General features: G+C 36.7%; 1 protein-coding gene across 3 annotated transcripts in view; it reads left to right on the plus strand.

The window, feature by feature from the left end:
- Positions 1–11,684, plus strand: part of LOC129769813 (tetraspanin-9) — a 116,427-nt gene extending 104,743 nt beyond the window's left edge. For all 3 annotated transcript variants that reach the window (XM_055772291.1, XM_055772289.1, XM_055772290.1), the window contains exons 6-8: positions 10,005–10,133; positions 10,569–10,931; positions 11,011–11,684. In XM_055772291.1, coding sequence (XP_055628266.1) covers positions 10,005–10,133; positions 10,569–10,931; positions 11,011–11,163 — 645 coding nt within the window. In that variant the 3' untranslated portion in view covers positions 11,164–11,684. The remainder of the gene's footprint in view (positions 1–10,004; positions 10,134–10,568; positions 10,932–11,010) is intronic.
- The last annotated feature ends 295 nt before the right edge of the window (positions 11,685–11,979 follow it).

Genomic DNA, 11,979 nt, shown 5'->3' on the forward strand with positions numbered 1-11,979 from the left:
GAAGCATAGACCAGCAAAACCAAAGCCTCAACTTTTGGGTAAACCGATCACTCATGCTATGTCATTCAAGTATCTTGGGGTCTGGTTCGACTCCAAATGTACTTGGGGGCCCATATTAGGTATCTGAGTAAAAAATGCCAACAAAGAATAAACTTTCTCCGTACAATTACCGGCACCTGGTGGGGAGCCCATCCCGAAGATCTTATAATGTTGTATCGAACAACTATTCTCTCAGTGATGGAGTATGGCAGTTTCTGTTTTCAATCAGCTGCCAAAACACACCTCATTAAACTCGAGCGAATTCAGTATCTTTGTCTCCGTATTGCGTTGGGATGTATGCCCTCAACGCATACCATGAGTCTCGAGGTTTTGGCAGGCGTACTCCCACTAAAAGATCGCTTCAATTTATTATCTCTTCGGTTCCTCATTCGGTGTAAGGTTATGAATCCATTGGTGATCGGAAATTTTGAGCAATTGATCGAGCTAAATTTTCATTCTGGATTCATGAGTTCATATCATGAATTCTCGCTTAACTTTTGAAAAGGTCCTATGTAACAAAAGTAAACAAATCGAGTTAATGGATGCACGCTCTTAGTTTTCAATCATTGAATGCATTACAAAAACAATCGTTCATGTATCTATCTTCTTCATCTTTTTATCGCCGATACAAAAAATATCCAATGTGCAGATTCGTATTTTAAGCACTCGGCTGTTACTTCGGACGCCACTTTCCTCCGACGCTCGGAACGTCCGAAGTAACAAAGCAGTCAAAACAACACAAAGTCGTACTTCGGTCGTTTTGGGTTTTTGTTTCTTACAGGCGTTGTTAGCGATTTCAGTGCAATTCAACGAGTGATAACAACAATAATATGTCTTTAGAACGAAATGCTGATATTTGAATTGCTGTTTAGTAGTTAGTTTCAGATTCGCATCGTGCAACGTAATATGTCCAATGTGCAAACGCGGCAGTCAAAACGTCCAATGTAACATTTTTCGTTCCTAGGCTTCAAATTTGAGCTCAAATCACTGAACAACAGTTACGATTGGTTTTTCAGAGTTATTCTTGACTGCTAGTGGTGAAAGTTGCGATAGAGATCGATACCTTTCAATACAATTCGCAGATTAATGTTCGGGTCTTCAACTTCGTTTTTCTCGAGTTGACGAAAATGTTACATTGGACCTTTTCAAAAGTTACGCGAGAATTCACCTCTATGCAGGTTGTTCCTTCTTCGTATATTCCCAACCGTGTTTGTTTTCCTGACTACATCAATTCCTCTGTACATTTCGATCTGTTCATGAAGGAGAAAATCCATGAAAATCCAGATTATCTTAGATTGGGGTTCGTTCCTACGATCTTCAACGCAAAGTATGGGCGCATCAATTGTGATAATATGTACTTTACTGATGGGTCCTCTATGAATGAGTCCACAGGATTTGGAGTGTTCAACGTATTTTTTAGCACCTCACTCAGTCTTCAGAATCCTTGCTCGGTATATATTGCTGAATTGGCAGCGATATACTGGGCGCTGGACAGCGTTGCCTCACGACCTGTTGAACACTATTACATTGTAACGGATAGTCTTAGCTCTCTCGAAGCTATCCGTTCAGTGAGGCCGGAAAAGCACTCGCCGTACTTCCTTGAGAGAATACGAGAAATTTTGAGTGCTTTATCCAGACGCTGTTATGTCATTACCTTTGTCTGGGTCCCTTCACATTGCTCAATTCCGGGTAATGAGAGGGCTGACTCATTGGCAAAGGTAGGTGCAATTGAAAGCGATATTTATCAGCGTCAAATCGCCTTCAATGAATTTTATTCTTTAGTCCGCAAAAATACCATCGCTAACTGGCAACGCAAATGGAATGAAGATGAATTGGGCCGGTGGTTTCACTCGATTATCCCTAAGGTTAGCCTCAAACCGTGGTTAAAAAGTCTGGACTTGAGTCGGGACTTTATTCGCACCTTCTCCCGACTCATGTCCAATCACTGTTCGTTAGACGCGCTGCTTTTTCGTTTTAATCTTGCCGACAGCAATCTCTGCGGTTGTGGCCATGGTTACCACGACATCGAACACGTTGTTTGGTCGTGCGAGTTGTATCTTGTCGCCAGATCGAATTTAGAAAACTCCCTTCGGACCGGAGAAAAGCAGTCCAATGTGCCGGTGAGAGATGTGTTGGCTCGGATAGACCCTGATTATATGTCCCATATATATGTTTTCCTTAAAGCTATAGATCTTCGTGTGTGATTGTCCCTACATCCTTACACCCTCCTTTCGTTCCTTTGCGGGTAATTCGTCCCCTTGCTATAAATAGTAGAATAAGTTGAAATGTAAATACACTATATATATACGAATAGATTTAAGAAATGAGTGTTCATCAACATTGTTACAATTTCCTTATATCCCATCCTCCTCCTAAAAATATGTCACCCTCCTAAACTCGAGTACACCGCGAGTAATCGGTTTTCCACCTTACTAACCATAGATGTAAGAAAATTGTTTATATATGTAGTTTTAAAATTATATTTAAGAATTCGGCTCCTTTAAACTTACGTAACTGAGCCTGTAAAAATAAACGAATTAAAAAAAAAACGAACACATTTCCAAAGTGTAAAGGAAAATTTTTTTCAATATTTTTTTTCTGATAAAACAACGAATTACCTGTATTGTGATGCTAAATCAAGTTTTGTACCTTCAATCAATCCCGAAATACAGCTATTTTGTGATTCCGGATTCTAAGTGAATCAGGCTATAATCAACAGTACGAAGGGAAACATCATGAGATAGGCTGGCTTCGTCTTCTGATTGAAGTTATTCAATAACTTTACTAAAACAGCAACACAATAATGTATTATAGACTACGTTTGTGAGTACTTTATTATGCTTCGATATAACGTACAATTCGATACAACGTACAATTTTGAGCAGAAGAGAAAATTTCGCAGGGATCTTTTACATTAGAATTAATCTTTACTCATCAAATGAGGAAAGCATATCAGCAGTGAATGAATTGTAGGTTTTTTTTAAATTTTGGTGTTATTTTATTCGATTATGGTTATGTTCACTATAGTTGCATCATTAAAGTTGATTCCACATTGAATCTGATGAACGAATGTTATAGAAAATCTTATTATATTGACTTTGAATTCAAAAAGCTCCCCTTGAGTAATATTGCACTTTGAAATGTACTGCATTATCAATGACTATGGGGGTCTCCGTGACCACATTGGTTGCGCGTTCGCTTAGTAAGCGATCGATCGTGAGTTCAAAACTCAGAACCCTCATTGACCATCTTTGTATTGTTACATAATAACTACGTCCACGCAACAATCATCAGCGATGAAGATCGATCCACGGTCGAAATAAGATGGATTCATCCATACAACTTTTCTGCTCTACAAGACAACATCGGGCTGCTGTTCTATAAATAACTCAACAATAATCAATCAACTGTCTCCGCTGTCCGGTCTAACTGGATAATGGAACTTTTACGCCTAAATGACTACTGTGTAAATGTACCATATGCAATGGTATAGCAGGAGATACTCTTACGCCGAAAAAAGGCAACTGTGTAGGTAAACCGCGGGTAATACGGACAGTGGGGGTAATATGGACAGGTGGTTGATTTGTATAGTTACACTTTGAATTTCAGATTTATGTTAATGAGAGCACCTTCTACATGTTATTCTATAATATTCAAGCCACCCTATGGCAATGAATACTAATCACAGGGAAACAAAAACCGAAAATCATACATTATTCCGCGTGTGGATGTAATTTTAGCTGCTTCGATATTAAGCATTTTGAGTGGTTTAATATCAAAATTCAATTCGCTGATGGTTATATTTCGGTTTGTTAGTTAACATATTAAGTATGTACGGAAAAGTAAATTAATTTTTGAGTGGAAAATTTTTATTTTTGAAATAATTGTACTGGTGGGGTAAAACGGACAGTTGCCAGTGGGGGTGATGGACTGTGAAAAGTTTGTTTAATCTATTTCTAAGGAATGCTCTGGGTCTATAAATGGAAATCAAATCGCCAAATGTAGACTGTTTAGAAGCTAACTAGAACCAAAAGCAAAATAGTTGAGGGTCTGTCCGTTTATACTGCTGAAAAGCACGATATCACTTCTAGGTGAATTAATTCGATTTTTTCATCATTTAACGGACATTCGTGATGAGTTCAGAAAAGTTGAGAAAATGTTGTACTTTTCGGTCTGTTTTAATTTCAATAAAAAAAAACACTGAAAAACATTTTTTTGTAAAATATTTGGCCAATTAGATAGAAAAACAGAATATTGAATTGCAAGAAACTGCATCAAAGTTTTGGGAGACATGAGATTCCAAAGATATAATTGAAGTTCTCCTTAACATGTCCGTTTTACCCCCACCTCCCCTTATGTGACAATTATAGATATCATAAACATGTGACATGTACACGATTAAAATTCGGCTCTGTTACAACTAAAATGCTAATGAGCCTAAAATAAATAAATGGAACAAAAAAATCAATGACTATGCGGATACTCGTACACCGCGTTTCCCAACTATAGATCGACTCATTATTTCTGTGTTTCCAGAGATATGTAAGAAGTCAGTTGAATTGAAGTATATAGTGTAGAATACAATAACTATTTTCATTTAAAAGACTGGCCATTTGAACTTTATTGTTGTGTTCAGGCACGAAACATTCAAAAAACTAAAATTCCAGTGTTTCATAACTATAGAACCAGATGGAAAAACTCTCACTCCTTTACAAAATTAACATCAATTTCACATGATTTACAATAAGTTTCTAATTCGTAGGTCATCTTTAGTTCTCAATCAGTTCAAATAACCCAATCGGGGTGGTTTTGACCAAGTTGCGCCATATTGTAGTGCGTATCTCGTTCTACGCAGAGAATACTGCTCGTTTAAGTTCTTCAAATCACTCACATTGCTTGTAAACAGCATCCACTATTCGTACGATCACTCCTCATAAGTTCTTAATAGGATTTTGATCTGGTAAACAAGCTGACCAGTCCAGAATCTGAAGCCCTTGATCATCAAACCATACCAATGCTTTCCGGATTTTTTGAAATTTATGAAATGTAAACATCATCCAAGTTCTTGCTGTTCTTCAAACTTCCTCTCGTTAGTATTTCTTACATTCTTCAAACTTTCTGATTTCATGGAATTATCTAGCATTATTTTGAAAAGTCTCGAAAAATTTGTGCGTAGTTTTCACTCTGGAAACGCTTGTTCAGTCGATTTGTAACGATCATACATATTGTTGAAAATGTTTGGTACAGCTTTGTAGCAGGAGAATTGAATTTAATGTAAGCATTATACATGTGCGGACCGGAGAGTCATTGTAGTTTTCATTTGCAGGAAAGTTTTTACAGGAATCTCAGTATATTCTTTAGGAATAATGTTCATCCTGATAAAGTAAAAAGTTAAAAATCAGGGCAAATCAGGACCATTTCTCAAAAACCAGGCGAAATTGAGTTTTTGTCAGGATATCCGGGAACGTGCCAAAAAGTCTGGGAAATCTACAAAAATCAGGAAGTTTGGCATCTCTGCTGGTGAATGGTTGAATGAACTTTTCTAATAAAGTATGTTCAAGGAGGTTTCAACCGGTTCTGCAACATTATTTTTCGTTCTGAGGTAGTGTATACTTATGAGACAATAGGTCGTATGAATAAAAAAAGTATTAACTTATTCTGCCCGTTTCCAAGTAAAGTAAACTTTCCTAGTATTTACTTTAATCCGTATGAATAAAAGTTTACTTTAATAATTTAATTTTAACGCATGTTCGAATTCGAACATAGTTTTTACTTTGTCAAACATCTGACAACTGATTGTTTAGGTTTTTTTGGACAAAGCGTGTATTCGCGATGACAAAGGAATAGTGTCGGCGTCTGGTGGCGACTTTCAATTAGGGATCATGATTTGGGTCCCTATCTCGTTAGTGTAATACCTATCAGATTAGAAGACACTCAGCCAGTTTTTAAATGTTAAAATTTGAATGAAAATTTTCATCATGTTATTTAGTCACTTAAAAACACTTTTTTCCGACTTTTATTCAACCCTTTGTCTATACATTCCCAACATTACTGAAACTTTTCATTATAATATAAAGCTGTCTTCAGAAACAATTTTCGTACAAGATTTTTTCACCACCTGCGAACAAAAGTGTTTTTTTATTTAAACAGAATGCTAATTTGGTACGGAAGTGTTATTTTTCATTCATAATTTAAATTTTATAAACGTGTTCATTCCGCTTGAAAATAAATCAATTTTTTACGCTCCCCTAAACTAGTAAACGAAGCTCAATGCCATCAATGCGGATTGTTAACTTGTTTAACTTCAAGCGCAAGATAGCAGCATTAAACATAAATCGGATATAACATCAAAACGAATGAATGTATTTTCAGATCCAAAGTATGCCCATGAGCACACTTGATAATTACGAAGTATATACTTGATAAATGCTGTTTTATTCATACGAAATCAGCTTATCATCGATTTTCGAAAAGTAAATACTTAGTTGTTAATTTTATTCATACCAAACGTAGTAAAAACTTAATCTCACTGCTCGACTGCTCGAATGAAGTAAAGTAAAGGTGAATTTTGTTTTTATTCATATGGCCTAATGGATTTTTCGAATGTTTATAGAACCTTTCTGACATAGGACTACGTCTTTCATTTCTATACTGGGATGTAAATTCAATGTTTTGAAAAGGCTTCGTGCACAAATTACGTAACGTGATAAGGGGGGAGGGGGGGAGAGGGGTCGAGGTTGCGTTACTTTCTGTATATTAGAGATAGGAAATTGCGTTACGTAGGGGGGAGCGGGTCCAAAATCCGGATTTTTAGCGTTACGTAATTTGTGCATGACGCCAAACGAGAGCGTTACGTCGGAACAACAAGATTTTGAGCGATAATACCTCTTTGCCGACTGAACTAAATTATTAATTATTGACCCAAAACTGGTTTCAATAGCTTAAACATTGCTTTTGAAACAGACTATTGAAATCACACAAATCTGTATACAAGCTAGCGCCCGCTCGGAAATTCATTTACATAGTTGGGATTGGAAAGTGACGGGAAGATGGATCGCTCGCTTAACACGTTACCGCCGGCGCTGTACTTCATGTTCCTCGCCATCTGGCGGCTGCGCTTAATGCTTTTCGCTCTATCGAACGGAACCTATTCCAGGCAGTGTTTGCCGATTAAACGTTTTTCTGAATAATTTACTTTTTGTTCAAACTGAGCTGACCCCAAAGGCCCTTCTCAGGGCTAGAGCCGAATGAACTGCAAACATTTAAAGTCTCTCTAATTGAAGAAGAAGAAGAGGAAGAAAACTATTTAGTTATGATTGTGAAGTGACATGAAAATGGTCTCGCTAGCTCGCCAAGGACTATACTCTTCTTCCAATCCCATTTCTTTTCTGCCGCCGGTCTGAGCGGAGTCGCATTTTTTTTTGTAACTCATTTTACCCAATGCTTGAGATATTCCTTCGAAACTTCGTGTAGTATTTATATGTAATTCGTGTAATGGGGAAATAAACTGTTATTCATATCATATCAATATTTGAAGGCCTTTTCTTCTAGAGCATCTAGAGAATACGGTCTTATTTGGGTAGAACTTGAAAAATCTCGTATTTATTGCTACAAGTTCAAAAAACCGCTGATAGAAGATTGTCGCAAAACTGGACGACAATGTGATTAATTGAGGTGCATGTGGACACGGTTTCTGGTGATACATCACTGCATTGAATCTAACCTCAATCCTCCGTTATCTTCTAACGCGAATTTTAACATTTCTTTAGACTTGCGTTTGACCAACTTCGTTGCTATCTTTTTTGCAATTTTTAATGTAGAATAAAAAAAATCAATAGATCGATGCACAGTGCCTAACCTTACCGTCGGTTTGACGCCTTGACGTGGCTTTTTCAGCTCCCATTCGTTAACATTTGAATAGGGACGAGTGCAAATTAGAACGAATTGGAGAAACAAAACACGCAAAACTGTCAAACTGGCGTTTCGGTGCACTGATTTGTGCCGTGATCTATGCAACAGAATAATTTTTGATTATGTTCCACAATATTCTACCAATACTGAAATGAGCACATTCATAACCAAACAGAACTGCTCAAGTATCATTTTGGTATTGAAAAGCTGCTTCTCCCCATTTGTTTGATCTTTTTGGTATTTTATTTCTTATATCAGACTTTTCCGAACCAAATATTGGTATCAAGATCAAAATAAGGTATGCTTAAATATTAGGTTCATTATTTTTGGGTGATATTCAAAACTATTTTAATATGTTGCGGATTGTCCGATTTGGGTCAAATATGCACCGTTTTGTTGCAAAATTGGTTGCCATTCTAAAGGTAGCTTCATAATGTCTCTATTATAGAGGTCTTGATCGATATTACGCGAGATATCGATCACTAAATCCAGCTATCGAGAAAATAATGGATAACTTTTTCCCCAACCTAATATTGAAACCTACTCGAGAAAGTATTTTTGAAAAAAAAAATACATAGCATGGATACCTGCAAAATAAACACCATGATGCAAATGCATTTTATGCAAACCATGCATTATCTCTTTTTATTACGAACTATGTGTCAAATAGGAGAGCTTAGATCACGCGTATTATTAATGCTATTTGGAACTAAAAATCTTTTGAGTGACAATGATAAACTAATATTCCATTGATGTAAACGGAAGCAATATTGTTTGGGTTTTATAGCTTTATATTCAATGGTGTGATGGATCAGAATGTTTACTTGAACATCCTGAAGGAAAATATGAAGCAAAGTGTCAACAAAATGTGATGGAATCGAGGATTCAAGTTTTGCAAAGACAATGACCCAGAGCGCAATACATATAAATTTCGTACATGGTTACATTACTATTGCTCAAAAGTTATTGATATTCCTCCACAATCTTCTGACATCAATCCCTGTTAAGAAAAAAAACTGAGGGAGTTATCTATGCAGGAGATTTAGAAACCATTAAATTTCTAAAAATAACGATTTTAAAAACCACTTGATGAAAAAATTGATAAATATTCCTTCCGAATACACCAAAAACCTCGTAGATATGGCTAAAGACAACTAAAGATAGTTGCAATGAACAAGGGATACCATACTAATGATGGGTTCCGGAAATTGGCCAACTCCTTCGAAATAGAGTAGAGATTTCAACCAGCGTATGATTATGAGGTTGAGTCAATTTTCATACATTAACACATACATTCGTCATTTTTAGAGAAATAAAAACCATTATTCTGAAAACAGATAGCAAACCTTTTAACTCTCACTAGACACTATGACTTTATGTAAATAGAATGTTCCGAAAGCTTGTTTTCGATTTTCAAAAGAACGGAAAACAGATCTGCATGGTAGAGTACGATTACGGGTTTGAGTTACTGTATAAAAACCTGGATATAACTGGATAATATTTAAAAAAAAACTGGAGGATTTTATGGTTTAACTGGTTATGGTTTAACGAGGAAAAAATTGGAAGAATCCAGTTTAAACTGGAACATTGGCAATGCTGAATGCCGCTATCGACGGATGATTCCGATTGTCGGGGGTAGGAGAGGAGGTATTATTTGCGCTGGGTATTTCCGAGGAGGAATCGATTCCTCCTTTGAGCGTTCATGATTCTTTTCCGGCTAAACGAAGTGGTATGATAATCAGTTTATTCGAAAGATGAAATGTCTAAGAGCCATATGCTTGTTACTTAGTGATTGCTAAGCCAACGGTAATCCTACGAAGTCCTTGCGGTTATATCACAGATATAACCCCCTTCTAGTATTATGGATTGACATTAGACATAGACATTTAAGAAAAAAGGATATATTTTCCTCATTCTTGAATATGCTTCTGTGAATTGTTTTTCATCATCAATTCAATTTATATCGGAATGACATCAAAAATATTACTATTCGTTTAGTAGATTTACCCGTTTTTCAATTTTCATTCATTTTTATATTCTTCTTTCTTTTTCAGCACTTCTCACAGCCCGCGGTTATAGAGCAGTTGGCGTACTTCCTGATAGCTATTGGTGCTGTTATGTTTTTCCTAAGTTTTCTCGGATACTGCGGAGCACTGCGAGAAAGTCAATGCCTTCTGACCACCGTAAGCAATTCTTTGTACCTAACTGTAGTTACCAATTTAGCAATTATCAGATGGTAGAATTAATGACTAAATTTTTCGCTAAACGGTGATAGATACAGATTTTGCAGAACACCATTATTTCAATCGTTCTTGAGTTTGGTCAATAAATTACTTACAAATAGTTGTTTAGCAAGTTAGAACGAATAGATAAAAAAAATCAGCAATGAAACAAAAATTAAATATTCAAGTACTTAAGCTCGAAACAAATTTTCGTAAATCTCCATTCAACGATTCAGAAAGCCCAACGCAAAACAAAGAGCTTGAAACCTACCGAACTGGAACAGTTTTAAGCAACATCATACCGACGAAAAATGCTGCTTGTTATGCAATCAACAACAGCAATGTATAAGCAACTAGCCCCACAGCAATTTATATTCCTGTCGTTTTCCCCCACAGTATGGACTCTTTCTGCTGGTGATACTGATTCTAGAAGTCACGGCATGTGGTTTGGCGGCAGCCTACAAAGATCGTGCCAAGACGGAGACCAAAAACTACTTGCAAGCGACGATTTCCAAATACTACTCGAGCAACGATCGAAACCAATCCGACGCAGTCACACTAATGTGGAACTATCTGATGTCCGAAATGCACTGCTGCGGAGTTGACGACTATCGGGACTTTAACCTGTCCGATAAGTGGAATGAGAGCAAAGGCAATCGAGTCATTCCCGAAACATGCTGTAAGCAAACCGCACTTTTTGAACCCACAGACAAAAACTGTTCCAGCTCGCCATCGGATAGTAATAGTTATTATAAACAGGTATGCTACATTCTATCGTCATCTCTTTTTTTTTAATTTTTTAATTTACTTAAAAAATTACTTTTGTCAATTTTTGCAGGGTTGTTACAACGCACTCATTGACTGGATCATGTACAACCGGAATCTAGTGATCGTGGTGGCCATTGGAGTAGGACTAGTGCAGCTTTTGGCGATATTCCTCTCGTTTTGTTTAAGCAAATCGATCGAAAAATACCGAGGAATGCGGTTGTAGGCTCAAACGACCGGTTGATGGCAGAAAAAAGGGAGAAACAATTCGACCGCGAGACTATAGACCAGAGTCTCACGTACAACCGAAAATTCAAGAATCTCGAATTCGCCACCAGCAAACTGGAGCTGATAAGAGTAATGTTCAAAAATGATTTTATAAGCTTCTTATACGATAATGGATCGGTCGAGATGATCGGTTGTGGAAAGTGCACTTATTTTAGGAAACTAGGAATAAAAGACATTAATCGAAACATCAAAACAATCATACACTAGAGGAGAGTTTTCAAGACTCCACGACGGCTTTGATTCAGACCGAAAAAAAAATTGTTCGTCGATGTCGTACAAAACAGTCTGTAAATTATGACAAATCAGATTTTTACATCACACTTTAGTGGATAACTTATTTTAAGTTGTGAAACATGGAATCGAATATCTGTTTTTTAATTGATTTTATATTAACGATAGCCAATTGTTTTTGTTTGACTGTTGAGAGAATAAATTCGATAAAGTGATATAAACAAATAACTATATTGATTACCAATCAGTCAAATGAGATCCTTTCCGACTGCCATGCCACGTGCCAGCTGTACCATCAAGTTTGTCGTTCTTAGTTAGTTTGTACAGCTCATGAATTCAATATCATCTCTGACCGCCATCAAGACAAACTGTCCACTAAATACTGTTGCCGGCTCTCTACGTTACTGCAGCCATAAAACATAGGGGAAAGGGGGGCAGTTTCAGACAAGGCTTTTAAAAAATAAATGGTGCAATTTTCAACCAAATTAAAAATATAAGTAAGTTTGTAGCCCTTCCACCAACA

Source organism: Toxorhynchites rutilus, chromosome 2 (genome assembly GCF_029784135.1).
Source record: "Toxorhynchites rutilus septentrionalis strain SRP chromosome 2, ASM2978413v1, whole genome shotgun sequence".
In the NCBI taxonomy this organism is placed as follows: domain Eukaryota; kingdom Metazoa; phylum Arthropoda; class Insecta; order Diptera; family Culicidae; genus Toxorhynchites; species Toxorhynchites rutilus.